Genomic DNA, 24,564 nt, shown 5'->3' with positions numbered 1-24,564 from the left:
TTTAACACACTGCTGTTTGCATTTGACTTAGCTTTTGTTTTAAACAAAAGGTGAAGCATTATTGTGAAAACTGCACTTTGAAAAGTCTCTTTAGAAAGAAAAACCTTTAAAAACGAAGTTAAGTGATTAGTTATTCGTTATCCCTTGCCTTTTGACTTAGTCACATACACCTATTTGGGAGCTGACCTTAAAGGGTGCTGCAGGTTTTTAGGTTGTCTGGGTCCATGGAGGGTCGTAGACAGGTATGGCTGCATCTGTTACGGTGAGTGCATGTGTGTCTTGAGTTCCCTTCAGGTTTGTGTGGCTACCTTAAGGGATGCCATAAGAACGGCATTGTACAATTGTCGTACGTGTGGTAAGTGTATCGAGAAGTATTTGTAAGGATAATGTACGTAACACACACTTAACACTTGAGCTATCTTGGATGACCCCGCCCTTACATTGACGTGTTCTCCCTACCATGACAAAGGTGGATAAAGGTGGAAAGATTTCATGTAATCCATGGACACCAGTAAGGATCACAAATCATTAAAGAAAAAAGGTTCAGTGCACTGTCTAGTGGGTCTAGATGACCCAACTCCCAATGGTAAAGTGCCTAGGATAACACAAGGGTTACGACGTATGGGTGATGATGTTTTATGGCGCCCACTGTTGTCATCACTGTGGTGCGTGTACTAGCTCCTTACTGTCCGCACAAATGCCGAAGGAATGGGGTGTACATGTCATACACAAGTGCCTGTAGGATGTCCACACAAAAACTGAAAAATCCGTACGACACACCTAAGTCTCACCTACTTCACCCTTACTTACCCTGACAGGCAGTTTAACCTTTTATTGCAGAATGCAGAAAAACATTTGCGTTAACACTTTCACCCTACGGGCTCGCTGAGAGGTCTACAATCGTCAAATGTTGTGCACGCCACGTCCGTGCCCTGTACAAGTTAGTGGTTGAAAAGCTATTTTTGGAAATGTGTAGAAACCCAAACATAAACTTTACTGAACACAATCAATCCAATGTTTTTATCCATATTTGTCAGTCTTATAGGTTCAACATGCTTCTTTCTTTCTAAATTCAGTCCCATAGTGATTTCTTTTCCCTTAATGTGTGACAAATTCCATATTATTGAGCAGCTGAATGCTGTAAGGTAAATCCAAATTTTAATAATAACTTCATATTAGTTTTAGATGTGCTCTGTATATTAGATTATTTCATCACATTTCTGTTCTTTGAAGTTATTTTTTTTAACTAACATGTCCCTTTATTCATCAAATGTCTGACCCAAATTGGATTATGGGTAAACAAAAGCCAACAAGTAATTCAAGTAATGTCAGATAACAGAAGTTGAAATATTACAACATTATCATGGGTTCATTTTCAGTTGTTAAAAGTAACAATTGACTCTGTGGTTTTAAAGTATTAAAGAGTTCTACAATATTCCTCTCAGCATTGAGATGTAATGATTTGACCTAACTCAGGAAGTTTTTGCAACTTTGGAGTTAGACTATTTGACCTCATATCTGGACGAAATGATATTTCTGCCACCACAAAAGTCACAGTTTTAAAATCAAAATGTCTTTAATTGCAAACAAAATGTTCAGTTTTAAAAACAGAACTTTTAAAGTTGTAGATAAAAATATTAAATGTTTACTTTCGAAATCTCTTTTCTTTGCTTTCATAATACATTTTTAGTTTAGACAAAAGCACACATGACTTCTTAAAAATAAGAAACTCTTTGCAACACGATAATCTGCTGAAGCAAATTTACTCAAAGAAAAGATTAATATTAAAAGTTAAATGTTCATTTTTTCTGCTAAATTACGACGGAGTATTAGGGCCACCAAAAAAAAAAAATTAGAGCCACCAAAAAAAAAAAAAGTAAAATTACGAGATTTTATCTCGTAAGTTTAGGAGATAAAAACTCGTAAATTTAGGAGATAAAAACTCGTAAATTTAGGAGAAAAAAAGTCGTAATTTTAGGAGATTACAGTGGAAGTTAGCATGCAGAGCAGCAGGTGAACGCCGTGCAGCAGCAGAGCAGACCGACTAAACCTTGTTGAACAGGTGAGCTGAATGTTTATTGATAACATTCCAAATGTCTGGAAGGTCATTTGTTTGATTTACGATTCATTAAAGTTTTATTTATTGATGGTTGGTTTGCAGGATCTCTGCAGCCTGATGAAGCCGTCGTCGGTGTCCCTGCAGCTGTTCGCTTGAATCCTTTCTCCACCAAAGACCAGACTCTACGTCTGTGTGACGCTTCCGTCACACAAAAGGAGGAGCACTTTTTTTTGGCATTTTCAACGTTCCAAAGCTAATATAAAACACTATTTTCATTCCTCTTTATTGTTTTATGCTGAAACGGGACATTTCATCTGCAGGAGGGGGCGTTTGTAACACTGTTTACTTCCGCATTGGTGTTGGGATGACAGGTTCATGACGTAATGAGACAAATGAACTTCAGAAAAAGTGAATGAAAAGGAGAATAAAGGCTGCAGCGATTGTCTACACCCAAACGTGTCTCTGAGCTCCTTATTTTACATATTAAACTCCGCTTTACTGACACTGAACCCTGGAAAGACTGCTACACGGAAAATAATACCATAAGCAACAACAAAGCACAGCATGGGTAGGTGGTTTTAGAAAGAACAGTTTTGCATTTTGCTTATTAAGAATGCTACCTGAACTGCTTTTGATGGTATTTGTTTTCAGGATAACAAATAATATGCTTGAGAAAAAGTAATTAGTATTGCTAATTGGTGGTGAATAATGTATTCATGAAGTAATCGATATCGTATCAGATCTTACATAGGGTATCGACCATCACTACTGGATGTCAGACCACCAGTCAGATTCTGATGTCTTCCCCATCACTAACTTCATGCCTGCAGCCAGCTTTTCTTTGAATGCAGCAAACATCCATTTTTTACAAAGTACGTTTCAACCTGAAATCAAATTGGCCGTTCCAGGCCTGAATTGCATTTTGGTAGCTTTATCTGGTTGGTCCTGCTGTTGAGGTTATACATCTATCCCCTGTGGCGGAAGTGATTCCAGTCTGGATCCTTTAACCTTGTTGACAGAGTCCTCCAAATATTTGATGCTGACTTCTCTGACTTTGACTCAGGGAGCAGATGCGACAGAAATCTTTTAGAGGTTCTGTGCTGTGCCAATCTGTATCCTCTGAGCTTTCAGTGGTTCCAAGATATGACTTGCTTCTTTTCTTTTCATCTGAGCCGTTTTAATGCAGTTGGGCCCCTTAGAAGCTCACACACCATGAAGTAATTGTCCCTAAGACTGTCCTGGTCCAATGTTCTGGTTCCACCCACTCTCTCATAGCAGAGTAGTGTTTAGAGTGGCTTTTCTTGTGTGTTTGAAGATTTCTCTTCAGGTTGACTGACTCCAAGTTCATTGTTAGATCTACAAGCAGGATACATTTAGGGGGTAACAGATAAATTCAATATTCCTTAATGGAGTCATGGTCTCTGCAAATGGCAATTCAGGTCACTTAGCAGGTGTACATGCCGGATTTAGGTGACAGACCAAAGGAAGAGATGTCCATCCCATAAAGACAGATTTTGAGAACTGATGAAAACTCATTTTTAGGGATGTTTCTAGCCTAATGCTATTGAACATGGGCAGAAGTGAAAACCTGTCTCATTTTATGTTTCATACAGAAAACTGTATGTATTTTATAGTAATTTCATTTGATTTTGTAAAATAAAATGAAGGTATTCACTTTAAAAAATAATGGACAAAATTAGACAAAAAAGTATTTGTTTTCACAACCTTAAGGCGCACTTAAAAGTTGTACATTTTCTCCATACATACACATGGTGTATGTGATGTGCGATGCCCATAATGTGTTGTTGTGGGACTTCTGTAAAGAGGACGTAGCAGAAGACAGAATTAGAACGGTAAGGAAGGAAGTGAAGACGTGAAATAAGACACACCCCTGAATAGTACAATGTGCAGGTATGGGCATTATGCAGAGCAACATCGTTTTGGTAACACTGAATATGCAACCTGAAAAGAGACTTCTGAAGCACAGTTTAAACTGCAAGCTATCAGCTACGCAGAGGAACATGGGAATCGAGAAGCTGCAAGTTCCTGATTTATGTATCCATGGTTCGCAGGAAGCGTCTTTACAGTCAACGTTCGACTGAAGGCAGTAACGCTAGCAGAGAAAATGACAATGTAACATTTTAAGGAGGTCCGTCTTGTTTCGTTGTATGAAACAGTGCCATCTTTCCATCCGGGCAAGGACTACTGTCGCGCAGCAACTTCCAGCAGATTACAACGAAAAGCTGTCCATCTTCTGCTCCTACTGCAGTGAAAAGATTTCCGACAAACAGATCCAGCCCAGACACATAATCAACATGGACGAGGTGCCGCTCGCTTTTGATATACACACAGTCACACTGTCGAATGGTGGACACTTTCACTAAGACTGGGAGGCAGCACTGGGCGAGTTACGCCCCAGTTTGTGAATGGATTGTAGATGCTTGGGCTAACATGTCTGCTTCCACTGTTCTTTGAGCTTTTGCAAAATCCAGCATCATTCATGAGGAACTGCACGGCAACAAGACGCACTCTGATCATGACGAAAGGGAAGCTGGCGTGTTTGATAGAAATTTAGGCCGGCTGTTCATTTCAGATACAGAAGATGAGGATTTTGATGGATTTTGGATGCTGATGGTGACTTAAAAAAATTGATAAACGACAAATTTTTTAAATACACACTAGCATGCATGTATTACCGGTTTGTTTTAACGTGCCCGCGCCTTAAAACCCGGTGGGCATTTTGTATGTGTTAAAAAGGCACTAACTGAAACTGTGCCCTATAATCCAGTGCACCCAATGGTCAGTACTTGCTACTGAAGCTGTAACCAAAAGGATAAAATTACCTAGAAAAAAACAGTTACAGCCTTAAAGTCCCACTTCGATCCTCTTTTGATCGAGTTTTTAAACAAGCCAAAAAAAAAATCTCCAGTTTTCCAGGACATAGTTTATGCATGTACAAAGACGTAAATGGATCTAGTCGTCTACAAGTGGATTCATCAGAATGGCCTGGCGAGGGCATTTTCTACGTAACAAAAACCTTTTTCTTTTTTAAACTGCGTTTTCTGGGTCTGCTCCAGATTCTACACAACTTAAAAAAAAAGATGTAAAAATGTTAGTTTAAGCTTAATTTTCTTAATATATGTCCTCCATCATCAGACAAATTCGACAAGAGCATGTTAAAAAACAAATTCCATCAAAGTGGGTCTTTAAGACATCTCCTAGGTTTTACTGAAACATTTTAGGCATATAATCCAGCAAAATCTTAAGAAAGTTCTGGAGGGATGGCTCACATCTGGCTGTTTGACACACACTTTTGATCGGGGTAGTGAAACACCACAGACGTAAATACAAACACACAGTCAGTCTGTCTGTCTGTCTGTCTTCCTCGCATTAATATACGAAATAAATGAAGAGTTTTAGTCTGAAATTCCAAATATTGCCTTATCAAAAAATTATTTAAAACAGGTTTAATGTAAAGTGGAAAAAAAAGATTAACTGCAGGTATTTTACTTATATATTCTGCATTAAAAGTGACAAAATTAATTTCTTTTTAAATTTATGACTAAAACTCTTCATCTAAATTCATGCAAACACCACATATTTTATAGGTTTGTACCTCGACAGATAGGGGCAGGAAAGTCCCAAACGGCAATGTTTCCTGCATTGGTGATGCAGGTGAGCGTGGCGTGGCCATCCAAGACGTAACCAGGGACGCAGCTGTACTGCACGCGGTCTCCTACTGCAAAACGACCGCTGCCGCTTAGTAATGCTTTAGGTGGGACACCAGGATTCCCACATGATGTACTGTGGAGCTCTGCAATGGAATATAAGACAAACAGATTTGGTGTTAGAAAAGTCACAATAGATCCTTGCTTAGACTATGTTTTTCACCATTTTAAGGTGACAGAAATCTGGAAAACCTTTTTAGAGAAACATGGTGTTTGTGCACTTTACGGTCTGATTGCCTTTCATTTTGGCACATTTGAATTGAGCGTCCAAAATGCAGGTGAGCTAAAGAGGTGTACTGAGCCTAAAGCATCTGTTGTATACACAGATGGAAGTTTAGAGCAGCAGCTGCTTCTGATCTGTGTATGTGGAAAATTCTTCATTTTCTGTGTTCAGCCCCAGTCCATGGCTCCCGCTGCATCACAGATAGTTTTTCACATGATCAAGAAAACAGTAAATGCGAATATACAGAGTGTGTTCTGGGACCTGGAAAGCTCCAAGAAGGAATCTTCTTTCCAAATTCATTTAATGCATTTTATATATTTCATGTAAAATATCTTCAACAGAAACAAGACATATAAGTGCATATTAATATGGATACAAATGCTGCAGGTTTGTAAATCTTATGAAATTCTTTCACCAAACACTACTTTGACTCAGTTTGCAGCTGCAGTCCACAATGGATACCATAAAGTGCACACTTTTCAACTTTGTGTTACATTGGTAAAACAGAAACTATGTGTTATTTAAAGACCTGCTACAATGAAAATTGTGTTTTTTGTGTTTTTAATAAATTCTTGTTGCATTTTTCTCATGGTGGACATATATAAAGAAAATTTAGAATAAGGTTTGCGTCTCTGAGTTCTTCTTTGTTGAAATCGTTGTGAATCAGGAGCAGACAAACAAAATATTGTAGTTGTTATGTACAGATTATATCACGCAGGTCACCAGCTCCCTGCCCTGTTTCATTCTGATGCATCCACTTGCAGAAGACTAGATCCATGTACGTCTTCGTTTTCCTCGTCTGAGCTGGCCTTTGGCTCAAAACTGTACGGCTGGATAGCTCCAGTATTGCTCGCCATTTTTGTTTGTCCTGTAAGCTAACAGGAGAGAGTGTAACTATAGGGATGATGGGAAATCAGGTTTACAGTGCAGGTTTACTCCGCCACAGCAGCCCTGCCCATAACTCAGAGGAAACTCTGATGAACTACTGGTGCTCAGGAGAAACTATGTCCTAGAAAATGACACAGATTTTTTAATTTTGGTTAAAAATGGCATGATCATTATTACAAGATAACTTGGAACGCTTTAGAAATCAGAGATGAACAGAGTGAGACTTTGATGTCAAGGTATTTTCTAAGTGATGATTAGAAAGGTTGTTATATCTTTTTTTCCTAACAGGAGCTGATCCACATTCCTTAAACTGAAACCTCTTTAATTATTACCAATCCGATTGCACATAGTAGCTTTATTCAAATGAACCTAATTCAGCATCTGTGTAAGAGCAAATCCTTTATTTTTTTTTGTAAATAATTTCCCATTGAATCATTACAAAAAAAGCTTGTGTTTCCCTCTGTTAGTGAAAAAAACAACTAAAATGAATCAAAGAGCCCAGCAGCTCTGGGAGTTGCTAACAAACAAGCAAATGACACAAAGACAGAGATAAACAAATTAAAACGCACAACTTTTTCTTCCTAAATTAAGGAAGTGCAATTTTTTTTTCCACAACATTTTACCACTTTTTGTTGGTTTACATGCATTTACTAATGTGCTGGCATAGGTCTGCCCACACATCATTACAGCCTGTTCTGACATCATGCCCTGAGTACAGATTTAGCTAAAGCTTACAGCTATTTAGAGTGCACACTGCCAAGCATATTGCCTTTAAGTACACATTGGACTGCAATGCAAAACAGGCTGTGAACAGCCTTAAAGAAGGGGCGGCAAAGTGTTCATTTCCATTCTTTCCTCTGCAATTACAGTTTTGTGCCAAAGACACGTGCATAATTGCACCCATATAAACATCCGCAGACAGAAAAACAGGAGAAAAGAGGGTGAGAGACAAAGCAGGAAAGAGGAGAGGTATTACAAGCCATAAACTAGGAAGTAGATGAGAGGACAGGGACCAACTGCAATCTTTTACTTTGAATTTGATTGATACAACAATGAAACTGTTCAGACAGACACGGGGTGTGAGTGGGGGTGTGTGCAGAAAACTAGAAAGATGGGCCATGGGAGAGGCCAGCTCGCAGATCAACACAAAGGTTGGAGATGGGTGGAAGGGCAGAAAAAGGCAGAGGGTGCCTAACATGATAGATAGGGGGAAGAAAGTAGTAGGACAGAAGGAGAAAAGTAAAAAAAAGGAGAAAGTGCATGGCAGACAGCCTAAATCAGCAGCCCTGCATTACGTTCATTGTTCCTAAATGAAAGGTGGAGGCAGATGTGCAACTCTCAAGATGTCACCAGAAACTTTCAAAAGCCTGAAGTAGGCACAACTAAAAACGTTGGAATATAGTTACAAGTTGTTCAAATAGTTTTCATTGCTTTTTCAAAAACTTTGATTAACTACTGAAAGTCCCACCCTGATCATCCTTTAAACTATTTTAGAAAGATTCCTAGTAGTCCTTTAATTAATATGCAGTTTTTACTCCAAATCAGTCTGCTTCCTCTTCCCACCATCCATCTATTTACACACTCTCCCATTAGTGGGTCTTTAAAGACCCATTCTGATGAATCAGAAACATGATCTTCTGGTATGTTTCTGATTATGGAGGACATATGTAAAGGAAATGGAGATTAAAATAGCATTTCTGAGTATTTCAGAATGAAAATCGCTGTGAATCAGGATCAGACAAAAAAAAGCAGTTTGAAAATTATTGTATTTGTTACAAACTACAATTAGTGGGCCACAAGCTTCCTGCTGCGCTCCATTCTGATGCAGACAAATAGATCCGTGTAGGTCTTTGAGTTGTACTTGTTAGTGTATTATTAGCAAATTGATGAGTGAAAAAGCACAAGCTAAAGTTTTAGCCACATACACCCGCACAGGGGATTGGCCCGTACTGGTGCTTCAGGTTTTTGAGTTCTCCAGGCCAAACTATGAGGCGGTACATCGTCTATCTGTCCTTGTGAGGATCCCTCCTTCATGTGGGCATGTTTCCTTTTTTTTTCCGGAATCCATTTTTTTAAGCGTTTTTCCTTACCACAAAGAAGGGTCTAAGGGCAGGGATGCCCAGTTTAGTTGAGTCTGTTTAGTGTAGTTTAGCCACCACCTATTGAATTATATGACTTTATGTTTTCATGATTCAACTTTATTACAACGCTACTGGTTTGAAGTCCATTGAGTTGACTATTGTTGTAATATTGGGCTATAGAAAAAAAATTGAATTGAATGACCTAGAGGAGGGGTGTCAAACACATTTTCACGGAGGGCCACATCAGCATAGTGGCTGTCCTCAAAGGGCCGGATTTAACTTATACATGTAACTAAATGTAATGAAAAATAAACATAACTACTCCTTAATGTTAAATAACTAATTTAATTATTTTTAGATAACTTTTTAAAGTGACAATTACAGTTGCATAGTAAACATATGTTTGCTTGTTACTCCAGCATAAATCCTTTTAAATTTGATTCTGTCAGGTTAGGTTATATGGACAGTGTTTAAGTCCTGATGTATAGTTGCTCAATTCGATATTTCAAGTCCAATTCTCCCTAGATATAAATGAATACACACCAATTTTTGTTTTAGGAAATTAAAAACTTTTATGCTCTTGCGAGCCACATAAAATGACATGGCGGGCCACATTTGGCACGCGGGCCTCGAGTTTGACAGAGTCAAGAACGTTCACCTCTTGACTGGTGCAGGAGTGTCTTCCAGTTCCTTTGAGGCTCATACAACCACCTCAAGAAACATCCTGAAAATGGAATGTATTGTCCTGCGCATGGTAAGTGTATCGTGAAGTATTTGTAAGGCAAACGTAAAATGCATGTATTTATGATTTACAGGTGATGCTGGCGTACAGTGCCCTTTTGTCATTGGGGCTTGTACTGGCTACTTACTGATCGCGCACAAATGCTTTTCACAAACGGTGTGCGGGTAGGACAGCTAAACAAACAGCTGATTTTCAAATTTCTAATTTCCAGCAGTCGGACTCCATGAAAAAGTTAAGGTCCCATTAGCCGTCAAGCACCTACTGTAGGTGTGTGAAATTTGTTCTCCGCATTTGACCCATTCCCTTGGGGGAGCGGTGATCTGTAGACACAGCCACGCTCTGTGTCCACGACCCATTTTTTAGAATCTTTGGTATGACTCTGCCTAGATTTACACTCACGACCTCCCAGTCACAGAGCAGACAGTCTATCACAAGGCCTGTGAGCAAGGAATGCGCAATTAGGCGATAGTGCTCTAGGTGGTTAGAAAGCAAAGGAAAACCCATTGTAAGCAGCCATTCTGCCTAAGACTTTCAGATAACACCCTGACAAGACACACTTGGATGGAAGCACATGTGTGGATCCAGACAAACAAACTAGGACCATCCATCACCCTGGCGACCCCCATTGCTGCAATGCAATTGAGTGTCAGGTTGGCCTAGTGCAACGACCTATGGCCTATCGATTTAGCAAGTCAGCATGGCCCTACTTAGTGTCAGGATCTTTTTTGTTTAGTGTCTGATCAGGTTCACATTTACTCTTCTGACTTACCCACGCATGTGGTTAGCCACACACACTTTACTTGAAGCTCTTTTTTCTTGTAGCTAATCTGTTTTAGCCAACACTGCTGGTCTATCTTCTTCATACAGACCTGATATATATTTATTGCACTTTTTCCCCCTTGGCTTTAAACCTATACTTCAGGTTTCTTTGAAGTGGAACTGTGTGAAATGCTTATAAGTGGTTAGTGTTTCACCTGCAACAGACAGTTCAGGGAATCAGGGAGGAATTCTCCTGGGAGACCCAGGCTAACATCTAGTCAGAATGGGGTCAGCAGTAGACCAAACATTTGCTTTCTAAAACAACTCAGACCTGAAATATGCAAGAACTTTTGGAGACTCATATAATGGAAAACAGCACTACATCATTTTTGTGTCAAACTGTCCTTTTATGCAAAACCATAACACAACATTAGCCTAAAAGTCATGTTTATTGATCATTAGAACTGCTACTATATAGAATCCTGTGTTTTAGTGTGGCTATTATGCACTAATTTTTTTCATTGATTCTCTACTTTTCTTTCAACTTAAAATTTAATGACAGTTGCCGAGTAAAAACTTAGCAAACCTGTACCTTACGCAAATTCAGAGACTTTAAATTGAATAAAGTTTTTTTATCCACATTCCAGATGTTGTGCCAGCCCACCTCTTTCCTGTTCTCCTCCAATGTCTTTGATTTGGCATGAGATTGCAATGGCCCGGCTCTGTCATGTTTTCCAAGCCTTCAGTTTGGCATGATCCGTCTTAACCACCATTAGTGTCTGAGCACTGGGGTCTCTTCACTTGGTCCAAGGTCATCACTAGCATTCAAAATGTCTCCGGCCCATAGCCCAACCACTAATGACCTCTGACTGCTTATGCTACACAATTAAATCCTGTAAATTAAATCTTTCAATCCAACTTTCCAGATGTCTCCTTATTGAAACAACTAGAGTGCAGTGGATGGACACAGTATGACAGCATCACCCAAATGTCATAAGGACATGCAGTTTACATTATCCTTACAAATACTTCACGATACACTTCATACATGCTTGGAAATGTATGCTCGATTTTCATGATTTCCCTTGAGTATGGCACAGGGCACACAAGCCTCAAGGAGACTTCATGACACACCTGCACTTCCTTTAATATGTGCTTGCTCGTCTCTAAGACCCTCCACGGGCTCAGATAACTCAAAAACCTGTATGGGTCAACCCCCCCGTACAGCTCTTAGGTCATTGGAAATATCTCAGTTTTCTTTCAGTATATTTATGAATCCAGGAACTTTATAACTCTCCTTTCTATGGTTGGCTCTTGTCCAGCCTCTCCTCTCAACTAATTTATCGTCCACAACCTATTTGTCTGCACATTTCTTTCCCACCCCCTCTCCCTCTCTTGCTCCCTATATTCCACCATAACCATAATTTCACTGAGTTGCTTCATTAGAAGCTGCTGTATTTATGGGTCATCTGCAGAACGATCTGCATTTGTCACTCACACACAAACCAAAACGTTGGGACCACACTAAACTATAGAAGAGACGCCACTGCAACTCTATATCACATACACACATTACCATTCACCTGGCTTTTTATTTCTCCCTAGATAAGCAATTAAAGCTTTGTCCAAGTACAAGAAGCATGAAGGAGAGCAAGCAAGAAGTGAAAAGGGGAGGGAAATGAGCAATGAGTAAGAGGTGAGAGCAAAGCATCACACAAAAAGAAAGAAGGCTGCTTTGCTTTCAGAGTTTTTAGTGAGACAGATGAGGTGGCAGTCTGGAGGTATGGTGAGGGGGATTGAAGGACAGTAAAGGCACAGAAAGGAGGAGAGAAAAGAGGAGAGAAGGCACAGGAGTCAGGACTCCTAAGTCAGCAGTAACTTTTATTCAAGATGAACAGTTTTATGCATGGAAGAGTATATGCTTCAAATACTCATAAATTTGAAATTACCATGACTAAAAATTGAAAAGAGTAGATTTTTATATAAATGAAAAGTTTATAAAGAGTGTTCAAAAGTGGTCTAACAAACATATCTGCCCACGGACACTCAGACTTATACAAAGTCAATGCTTATCTCCCTGCCTATTAATTTAATTTATCCTACACTTGAAGCAAACCTTTATATGCTGTCTTTACATTACCTAGTATGTCAGTGAATTTTAAGTAAGGGTATTTTCAGTCTGAAGGTCTACATTAACTAACATATTTGCCCCCTTTTAACTCTTCCGATCAGTTTTGTTTTGAAAAAACCAAACCAGACAAATTATTCTGGCGAGTAATAAACCATTTCCTGGACAAATTTGGACAAAAATAAACGAATTTAAACCCTTATTTAGGTTGTCTTGTGTGCTATCCATGGTGTCACCGTCTGTCCAAAAGAAGTACCAAAAAGGTAATTTACTGTGCACCAAGATGCATTAAATGTGTAATTAAGGAAGCTCATTCTGAACAAATGTAATTGTTCAAATCTTTAGTGTTTTTATTTTTCTTTAATTAAAGTTAAATGTTTTGGGTAATTTCATAAGCTATAAGATACGACTTTATCAGCAGTCTTGCCATAGTTACTTCTTCCCATGATTTCTGGAGAAGTTACAGCAGAGCTGTCAAGCTGCTGTCATATTACTGGAATTTAAGCCATTTCTTCTAAATCTGTCAGCTGAAAAATTACAGATACAGGAGAATAATATGGAGCGTTTCTACATGGATGTGTGCTTTTTAATATGAAAAGAAGAGAAAAAACAGTAAATAAGTCTGTAAAAAGGCATCAACAGTAAAATGAAAAGCTTATGAAGGTTCAGAAACCGAGAATGACAAGTGATTTTGGGGAAGGCACATAAATGTATATAATAGATTTAGAACTAAACGTATGGGTATATCTAACCATTAAAACAACTGCTATTACCTATTTTTCCAGATTCAAGATTCAGGATTTAAAGGGTTTATTGTCATATGCAGTAAGAAATGGGTTTCACTGCACAATGAAATTCTTACTCCCAAGTTTCCAAACTGCAGGGCGCACTGTGAATGAATGGTATATTTTCAAACTTATATGTCATATCTAATGCGGACCAAACTATAAAGGGCATTTAATGACACAAAAGAGTGAGAGATAAGTCTGTCAGTCAGCCAGACTTCAGTAACTGCGTTCACGGAAATTCAAGTTTGTTTCCGAAACGCTACACGTTAGCCACTTTAGATGTGTTTACCTGTCATAGCATATTTACAATACCTGTAACTCCAAAACCACATTAATAACATGTTAAAAATATATATTTAACATTGCTACATTTTAGCTGCGTTAGCGTATTAACAATACCTGTAATTCTCAAACTTGTTTGCAACATGTAAAAAAAACAAAAAAACAGACTGATGCTGCTCAAACAAACGTTCCTGTGGCTATGCTAGCTCTCAACCATGTTAGTCACACTTTAATTAGCACAGTTTGACACCGTTACATGTTAGCCACTTAAACGTATTTACAATAACAACCAAACTTTGTAACTTGTAAAAAAACAGACTGATATTTTGACAAACGTCATGTTCCTCTCAAAATTGCGTCAACATCAGTAAGCACAACCAGAATGAATCCGTATGTAGTGGCTCTGGGTTATAAGGTGCACTGTTGTTTTTATTTTGAAGAAAATTAAGATTTTTAAGGCTACGTTCACACTTCAGGGCTTAATGCTCAATTCCGATTTTTTGAAAAATCCGATCTTTTTGCAAGGCCGTTCACATTTCCAATTAAATGCGAATTTTGTGATCACCTGTTTGACCGTGAAATGACTCAGAAGTGACCCGCATCCACAGAAGAGTACTCAAAGGTGAACTACGTCACTCGTTGTTTGCGGAAGTAGCTATCGTTAACAATGGATGTCAACAACAGTCTTGTCAACAGCGTAGCTCTTTTTGCATTATAACATTTATTTTCAGCACAATTACAATCTTCTCATTTTAAGAAGGCATTGGAGCCAGGATCGTCTGTACCCACTGTTGTGGAATGGGGATGTGTATGTGTTGGGGCCGCGCCTGCGTTTGGGTGTGTGTGTGTGTAAGAGACAGGAGAGAGCGCGTGCAGCGAGGTAGAGAATGAGGGGGGCTGTGTGGGTGCGTATTCATGTTTTGTGTTAGGGAGGAAGGAGAACGGTAATAAAAGAAGGCTTCCCCCAGAATAAATGCTATTGACTTTTTATTAACCCGTTCTGGAGAATCTAAGGGTCCGAACGGGGAAGTGAAGCCCGAAGGAGGATCCGCCTTGGGTCCCCCGCGCTTCTGACCACGGTTGGAAAGGGAGAAAAAAAAAAGTCATTGCGGGAAAGGTTCAACACCACACTCAACCATTTCGCTGTTAATTTTTTCAAAAACCACCCGGTTGCGATGAGAGCCCTGGAGTTTGGTCAGCTGTCACCCCAAATATAAATCCAATCGGTGACCTCACTTCCCTTCCACTGACTGGTCTCAGCAGCATCGTCCGCCATGGTAGATGTTTATGTTTTCGATCCCGCCTACTTCAACGCAGAATTATGAAGTTTGTAGCGTATCAATGACGTACGGGTCGGATTCATGTGGCCTGGCCGGTCAGACGGCAGTCGCATCTGAAAAGATCGGATACGTATCGGATTCAGGACCACATACCCAAGTGGCCTGGGTCGCATTTGAAAAGATCGGATCTGTGTCGTTCAGACTGTCATGAAAAGATCAGATGCAGGTCGCATAGGGGCAAAAAAATTAGAATTGGGTCGTTTCAGCCTGCGGTGTGAACGTAGCCTATGTCGCCTCATAGTGAGGAAAAAACAGTTGCTTTAAGATCGTTGCAGATATGCACCCAAGTAAAAAGGTAAAGAAGGTCTGGTGTCCAGATGACTTGCTGGGGTAAACCATGGGTTCATCACAATTTTTTTGTTTTTTTTAACTCCAAAAAAATATTCATTCTTCCCTTTCCCTTCACGGGGCTGCCGGAGCCAATCCTGGCCACTTGTGGGCAAAGGCAGGGGGCACCCTGGACAGGCCGCCATTCTGTCGCAAGATAGACTGTCCACAATCCCACACCCACGCACTCTCACATTCACACCTTGGGACAATTTAGATTAACCGATTAACCTATGAATCATTTTGTTTTTTTGGACGGTGGGAGGAAGCCGGAGTCCCCGGAGAAAACCCTCACATGCACGGGGAGAACATGCAAACTCCACACAGAAAGGTCCCCCATTGGTGTTCTGTTTCAGGTCTTCCAGCCAGGAATTGAACCGGGGCCTTCTTGCTGTGAGGCAAGAGCGCTAACCACTGGGTCACCGTGCAGCAATTTCAAGAAAAAATGTTTGTTTTTTAGAAGAGCTTTATTTATCTGAATAGACAATATGAGGTGCTCTGTCGTTCAGATAAAACTGTGGCTTAAGATGAACATTAAATAAATGTTGTTTTTTAAGACACTACACAAAAGAAGATCAGAGGATAATTTTTTTCCACAGTTTTTGATTTCAGTAATGAAGAGTTAAGATAACATCAAGAATTAAAAATAGATTCGATTTTTTAATGGTTTTTTTGTTGTCATGTTTGACAGACACAGATACATAGAATAAATGGTATAAACTATGTGTTTTAAATTTGCTTTTCCAAACTCTAATTTATATTCTCCTTACAGCTCAAGGGGTTAAACCACAATATACTTAACTTGGTCCAACTATCATGTAAAACCTTTGAACTCAAGGGAAGCTGTCTTTGTACGCAGCTGATAACTCCCAACCATTGTAATTATGACCTAAAACTGAGTTATATGGCAATCTATGTAATCGCTTTTGAGATGTGTTATGTTGAAATATGTTAATTCTCTCAAATTAATAGGTAAAATCACTTATAATGCTATTTACTCCAAATTGAAAGTGTTGAAAAGTCAAGCCCAGGGTACCTGAGATGGGAATCAGATAAGTAATGTCATTCCCTGCCCTTGCCCTTTTCATAAGCTTCCAAATAAACAGTGTCAAACAAGTAAACTGTAATTTACTGGGTACACAGTCACACATACGTGTTCTTTCATAATTACCCAGCAATTACACGTTTTGGGAGGGGGCTACGAGTAATATATGGCAGCAAATTTTCCTCACTCATCTCTCTGTAATTATACAGCAGGGTGCTTTAGGGTCACAGAAGTGTTTGATCACCCATTTTGCTGCCTTTAAAGCCGGTTATGGTTTCTGCCTTCACCTCAGGCAAGGTCTTTTCAGAAAATACTCCAAAAATTGTGACACCAATGACTGTTCAGAGAACTGAACTGAGAGACCCCATCCCCGCTCGCGTCCTAAATGTGAAGTACCTGCTGGCTCCAAGAAGCCAAAATCCCATGGATGTCTATGGAGAAATAAACAAATATTGCTCTGTCATTCTATTTTTCAGAATAACCTATTTTGCTCTGATACGTTTTTCTTAATATCTTCTTGCTAATCCTATTTTTTTAATGATTCTTTTTTCTTTTTTGCAAGTTATTCAAGTTATAAACGGACCAATCAGATGCCTCAACAAAAGCATATGGTGTCCGCTGGCCCCTGCCTCATGCATTTTCACAGATTCTCCCGCTTCCAGTGGAAGGAGTTTGGACTTCAAGAGTTCATCGTATGGAACAGTGCAGTGTGTAGTGGAAGTGTGCAGATTTAAAGTACACAACAAATTAGGAGCTTCTAAAAACAAAAATTAAAAATCAACTGTAATATTTTTATTGGTGACATTTGATAGGCTTTTCTATGACATACTGCATGGTCAGTGTAAAGTTATGTTCATACCAAAAAAAATAATAATGATACAAACAGTAGGGGCATCCAGTTTTATTATTAAGTCAATGTGCACATGCGTTGAGAAGTCCAGGAGCGCGGCGGTCTAGTAACAGTGCTTTTTAGGCGTTGTTTCCAGAGTTCAAATATCTGAACTATGGCATAGAATTTGCGTCACGTAGGGGTGTGACGATAACCGCATCATCGCTTCACCGCATCACCTCATCAACGCATCACTGCACGTTTTTTTTTTAATTTAAGTTCTGCATATGCTGCGTGATTGGAAGTATAAGAAACACATTAAACACATTCATCTTTGCTGATAATTTACTTTTTCTGCTAGTCCTGTGTTCAGACTTCAAGGGCTTCCGGCGGAAACCTTTTATTACAGTTCTCCTTCACTCCCTCTGCACTGCACGCGCTCCCTCTTCTTACACACACACGCGCGCGGTTTCAGAAACCCACACACATCCTCATTCTACAAGTTTCCGTCTCGTGAGGAAATACGACAAATTTACTGTGTTCTTATTATCCATTTCCATTGTATTAATTTCCATTACAAGCTGCGTGCGTTCTTGAGTGCGTGACACGGCCGCCCGCATGAGGATTTTGTGTTGGGGGGGGGTTTATTACTGTTCTCATTCACTCCGTAACACCCAACACGAATGCGCATTGTTAGATTTCAATCAATATCGCTACATGTTTTGTTCGGGAACTATTTTGTGCAGCGCAAAGTTACGTGTCTGTATAAATAAAGACAGTGTGCAGTGTGGTGTGGCTTAGACCAGGCCTTAGACCAGTCACATACACACATACATGCGCGTGCACACACGCACACACTGAAGGAGGAGGGTTTGGGGAAGAGAAGGAGGGCGGTAAGAATGCGTGCCCTGTCTAGGCTACCCCACTTTGGTGGGCCACAGCCCGGGTATATAGATATATATGTCAGGGTGAGGGGGGCTCGAGAGCCGGTAGGACCCAGACGCAGAGACGGGAGGCCAAAAGGGTTCAAGACTAGTGGGTTTATTAACAAAACAAAAGGCACTGCAGAGCAGGATAACAAAAACAAAACAAAAACTCACTGTGGCGTGGCGAGGGACATGGAACGAGGACGCTAAGACAGGATGACGTAAACACCATGACAAAAGCTAATGGACCAGCACAAGAGGAAGGCAGAGACAAGACTTATATACAGACAGGGCAGACAAGACGCAGGTGAACACGATCAGGGCAGATGGGGACCAAAGGAAGTACAACTCAAGACATGACAAGACAGGAACCCTTTCAAAATAAAACAGGAAACAGAACCAAACAAGACAGAGCAAGAACTAAAACAAAAACCAAGACAAAAACTCAAACCATGACAATATATACAGATAAATAAAGACGGAGCCTCCTGCCCCACGTTCTTCATGGGTGTCAGGCTTCATGGCTACCGGAAAGGTGACAAAGTGTCTGCAGTCTTGTTTATTATTGGGCAATATATAATATTCTGAGAAGATGTCTGTACCAGAGAGCACAGGTCCGCTGCAGAAGAATCAACACGCACCCCAACACACTTGTGCGCACTCCTTCCTCTTACACATGCAGTGCGCTGACACACGTACAAAAAGTGACACTACAACACCTATATAGTCAGTTCTTTAGTTAGATAGGTAGTAGTTAGTTGTTACTGTTATTTGTTAATAAAGAATACTGTAATTGTAATTGTATTATTTTGTGTTTGGGATTTTGTGTTTGGTATTGCGACAATGATAAAAAACGGTTCTGTAATTGCACGATTATTTTGTTTTTCCCTACTGCCCGTCAGCAAATTATCAAACTGGGTCACAGGAATGTAAAAGTACAGCTGAAAGTGGCCGTCATTCAGACGCAGTTCCTGCAGTAGATGGTAAACCTCCCTGTACTAGGGGAATTTCTGAATTATCTCAAGAACCCAGACATGTAGACGTGATTTCATTTGAATGAGAAGATGTCCAAACTTTTGGTCCCTACTGTTCAGTCAATGCTTCAATTCAGCGATGAGGCTAAAAACTTTCGACAGCAGCTCCTCCCACACATGTCAGAGCATCAAGTTTATAAACACATTTTTGCACTGGCATTGAGCCACATATTTGATGCACTGATGGCAATCCATTTAGTATCTGTCTCTTTCAAATTAATTGCATTAATCACAAATATTGAATAATTACCTAAACCCATTTCATTTTTTTTTTTTTTCATTTATTTATTCGTTCCTTTCATGAAAATCGTTGATTGTCAAATATGTTAACATGTTTGTTGTACATTATTGAACATTTTCACGACTGGAAAGAAGCAGAATTGAAGAATACAATTGTCATAATTGTCTGCTCCTTTTAAACATTTCTCACACCATCACCTGTACCCAAACCCATTAACTTAGGGCAGTATTTAATATCAACTTTCACCAGCAACTGTCATACATTGACCTTTATTTTCTTCTTTAACAACTATAAAAAACATCCATTAACAATGTAATAGCTTCTGAACTTTTAAGCCAAAAGTGCAGAAAAGTTGTACCGGTACTTATTTTATTATCAAGATTGTGGTGGGTGGAGGAGCATTAAAGTGCATTTTATTAAGGCTAAAATGTTTTGGCCACTTTATTTGCAGCTAATTAGAGAGAGCAGATGCTGAAAGTGTAGAACCACCTCTTAATATAATGCAATGTTGTGTAACACTACCACCCACTCTAAGTCCTTACTCCCCTTCCTAATTTATTTGATCAAATTTAGGAGGATGCACCCCAAAGGAGGAGTCATTTGGGAAAATGAACAGATGAGATTAGACCTTGTGACTCAGTTGGGATCACCTCTGTTTGTTGGGTTTCTTAGAATGTTATCTGACCCAGTAATGGATATCAGGCAGAAATTTATGAATGTTGTTTTTATGACAAACGTCTTGTTTTACATCTTTTGTTCAAACGAGCAGAGATATATGTGGCGAGGCACTGTACCAGTGAAGTGAAATATAAGCTGATTTACAGTACATATATGAGTGGAAATTAAACTGTCTCAACCACATTCCTAGCTCAGTGAGCTAAAACATAAGCAGCATTACCTACATCTGCTTTCAGCAGTTATCACTTACTCAAACAAGTTGTTTGAGGTAAAGATCGTTATTCTGTTGTTGAAAAACCAGGATCCTAATTGTGAGTTTTGGTGGACAAGTATGCTTTAATTGTTCCACTGATTTTGTTTTTCCCCCAAAAAATCTTTCCTTAGAAATGCCTTTCCATAAATGTCCATCCATCCATCTATTTTCTTCAAAGATACCCAACCTTCTTGTGAAGTTGCCAAAAAAATATGGAAGTGATTGTGCAGCATAATTTAAAATAAAAGTCAAAACCAGAAATGCTTTTTCATTTTCAAAATGAAGCTGCATTTTTTGACTCAAAATTTAAATGAAAAACCAATCCACCAAAATGCTTTTTCATTTTTCTTCGTCGACACGGCTTATTTTGTCACCGCATAAAGCGGAAATGCTGCAACGTAGTCCTACGAAGCTGTGAACAATCATCAGGGGAGCACAAACTTCACAAAGCCATCTCCCCTACCACTAACACAAAGATGCTCCTGGCATGTCTGTGCCTCTTAGCAGCCAGACACACGGAGATAGCACTAACGTCAACGCCCCGCCTCCCCTCTGGAAATGCTAAGTGGAGTTGAATTATGAGACACTATTCACAGGGTGGATGTTAAAATGAAAATGCAATCCTTTCTTTGCATTTTCGGTTTAATTATGACACAGAATAGGCGGTTTAAGTATAAAATGAAAAAAATAATAATAATAAAATTGAGTCATTTGACGCAGTTACGTTTTGAAAATGAAAAAGTACGTCTGTTAATCCATTACAATTGTCAAATTAGACATTTTTAAATGGATTTTGCTACACATTTACCAGAGAAATTTTTGAAAATGAAATGTCATATACCATTTTCATTATCATTTTAATTAAGTGACAGAATAAGCAGCGTTGAAGAAAAAAATAAAAAAAACATTTTGGTGGATTGCTTTTTCATTTTAATTTTGAGCCATAAAATGCAGTTACATTTTGAAAATGAAAAAGCATTTCTGGTTTTGACTTTTATTTTTAATTATGCTACACAATCGCTTCCATAAAAAAAAGCATGCTGAGCTCCTTTTAAGTATTTTGCTATGAATCCCTGCAGGGGCAAAATACCTGCTTTGTGTGCTAATATAAATGACATGGCCAGAGCTTTATTGGGACTTTATGTATTGGGACTGTTTTTGTTAACACTCGATAGCAGCATGCGCCATTGAGAAGCAGGCGTGGTCTACGAGAGGGGAGGCTGCTAATGACGCCAGGGTAGCGAGAGAAAACACCGGCTGTTTTAAAAAAAGAAAAAAACCAGGTGCGCGCAGCAACACAACGTTGCATGTTCCGGAGTCGGCCGTTTTCAAGCTCCACACACTGGATTACTTTTTTCCCTTTACTGGTAGACGGATTATAACATGGGATATTCACTTTCATTCCATGCGATCTACACGTCATAGAGCTGGAGAAAGCCGAGCTGAGTTTACGAACTCCATTAGTCGGACTCTAGTTTATGACCAGAGACTTTTGTATATATATGTATATATATGTATAAATACGGTGGTGGTTGTACGTTTTTGTTGGATGAATGGTTTGAGGCCTTAAGAATATTAATACACTTGAAACAAACTTAAAGTGGGACTTCTGAGTTGTCATTGTTTAATGTTTATGTTGCACACACCTGTTTTTCTTCGTATAAGCAGTTAATATTTTTTAATTGCCTTGTTGTACTCTTCCTCAACATTAAGTTTGAAGAAGCTGTTACATTCTCTCCCCAGATATTTCCTCCAGCTCCTGCTCCTCCAGCATGTCCTGGGTCTTCCCCAGTCCTTCCACCGGAACATACCCAGAACACCTCTCCAAAGAGCCGTCTAGAAGGAATCTGGACCAGATCCCTAAGCCAGCTCAACTGGCTGCTTTCTATGTGGAGGAGCAGCGACTCTACTCCGAGCTCTATCTGGGTGACAGAGCTTTCACTCTCTCTAAAGAGGCACCCAACCCTCCAACAGAGGAAGCTCATATCCACTGTTGGTATTCGCAACCTGCTTCTTTCGGTCACAGAAGCTTATGAACATAGGTGAGAACTGGAACTTAGAGTGACTGGTATGGAACTTTGACTGGTACATTAGGGGCTTTGCTTTCCCACCACAGCGGAGCGGCACAACCCCGAAACCCTGACAGATCTTCGACTGACTGAATATCATCTTTTTTAGAAGGTTGGTGAAGTAATTTATGTTAGACTTTTTTACCTGAAAAGTCTTTCAACCCAAGCTCAGTGAAAATGCATTGTAATACGGCTATGTGAAACCAGTTAATCAATTTAGAAAAAGACTTTAACCCACTCTCCCATTTCGTATTAGAGGCTGAAATTTCTTTCTTTGAATGCAAGTTACTTTTTCCAGCTTTGCAATTTTCCTGTCTGTAATTGAATGAGCAGATAATGACGGCAGTCTGACCTCTCACAAAGAAACATGAGGATGTCAATTATAAACTCCTTACTTCCACTTCCCTAGTTTGTGTTTGAACACACTCCTCAGCCAGTGTGTGCACCTCATGCACATGAAGGATTAGAGTGTGTGTGCTTTGTGTGTGTGTGATCATGTCTGTTTGGGTGCTGCTTCTTGATGAGGTGATCAATGTCTCTCTAAAGCTTGGTTCAATAAACCATTATATTTCCACCTGAAGACATCCTGCCAACAGAACTTCATTAGACCCATACGTACAAAGAAAAACAAAAACATCACACACAACCCTTTTTTCTTACTAATTGTCTTTGGCTTGCAGGATGTGGCCATCTGGACTGAATAAAATCATGGCTTGGTTGCTATAGGGTGCCATTGTTTTCAAGGATATAAAAGAGCTGACAGTGTCTTTGGATGACTAGAACAACTAAGCACCATTAGACTTGATCAATCAATATTTTTAAAGATAAAGGAATTACCCCAGAGGCATTTCTGTGGTAAAATATTACAAATTCAACAAATGGATTAAGATAGCATTTATTAATATTTGATTTGACCTTTGTTCTGTAGCAGCATTTTTCCATTATTGTTCTAGTGTACAAATGACAAAAACTAGATTAACTTGATTTTATCATTTCTGTTCTTTTCCTGTTTGGCTCTTGACTGTTTTAGTCATTGGTTCTTCGTCAAAGCAACATCTATACATTTCTTTCTCCTGCTGTCTTGTCCAACACCTCTCTTCCTACTATCAATCAAAATTCCAAGTGCTTGTGTGCAATTTTGTGCAAGCTTTAGGCTTCAGTATTAATTAAAGGTGTGAATGCTAATTGCTCGGATCAATAGCAGGTCGTTATGCCTCAGGGCTGACAGCCAATAGGAAATCATTATGTGTCTGACATCACTGTCACTCTGTTAAAGCAGCATGGCACAGTGACGCATGCATACACAGACATGCACATCTGTGCCTACAAACAGATTTGAACTTCGAAGATCCTTCCACTGTCATATGGAATGACGGGTTATTTCCAAAAAGTGAGAAAGAGACAGGAAAGGTTAGATAATGGAAAACTAGTACTGAATCTCGCATTAAAAAGAAAAAAGAAAAAAGACTTTCCCAGGAGACCAAGAGGCATTAAAAATGGAAATGCTTAGTCTCAGGCACCCGTATGGTGGGTTGACCTGTATGGGTGTAGCAGGTTTTGGATTGTCCGATCCTGTGGAGGGTCATTGAGAGGAACGGCTGGATTTCAGGGGAACGCAGGTCTGCCCTGGAGGTGCCCTGTTGGTGTTATATAATTCCAACAAAACACAAACCGATAAGTTTTAATTCCTCCTTCATGATCAATTTTCCAACGGTTGGTATTCATGTTTTGAAAAAAAAAAATCAAAGTCCCTGATTGGTCAGAGTTCGAGTGGTTCATCTTTCAACAGGCATTACATAGCAACACTTGTATGTATGTAGAGCCCAAAAATTGACTTAAAAACTTGTGTAAGAATGTAAGAGTTTCAAACACGAAAGCCCTGAATGCACAAATACATGCGTTTACTTTGACTTTTCATTGGAGATGGCCGCTGCAATGCTTGTTTCAGAAACCGGTGTGAACGTAGCATTACACTTATTACACAGGTCTTTGGGGGTTAAACAAGTAAAAGATCAATACAAAATGCCTGCCTCTTAGCTTACATATTGTATTAGTGTTTGCTACGACCTGTTGCCCGCAGCATGCCCGTAGAAAAACATTGGAATAAACATTTTTACTCCACATGCTCACCAATTTGTCTACAA

General features: G+C 39.4%; 1 protein-coding gene across 9 annotated transcripts in view; it reads right to left on the bottom strand.

The window, feature by feature from the left end:
* csmd3b (CUB and Sushi multiple domains 3b) overlaps positions 1-24,564 on the bottom strand; it is a 478,594-nt gene that overhangs the window by 300,572 nt on the left and 153,458 nt on the right. For all 9 annotated transcript variants that reach the window (XM_078954985.1, XM_078954986.1, XM_078954981.1 and 6 more), the window contains exon 4: positions 5,676-5,873. In XM_078954985.1, coding sequence (XP_078811111.1) covers positions 5,676-5,873 — 198 coding nt within the window. The remainder of the gene's footprint in view (positions 1-5,675; positions 5,874-24,564) is intronic.

Source organism: Oryzias latipes, chromosome 11, assembly GCF_053564925.1.
Source record: "Oryzias latipes strain Hd-rR chromosome 11, Olatipes_Hd-rR_3.1".
Classification (NCBI taxonomy): Eukaryota; Metazoa; Chordata; class Actinopteri; order Beloniformes; family Adrianichthyidae; genus Oryzias; species Oryzias latipes.
The sequence above is the reverse complement of the archived record's forward strand: the minus strand, read 5'-3'. Positions and strand labels throughout refer to the sequence as shown.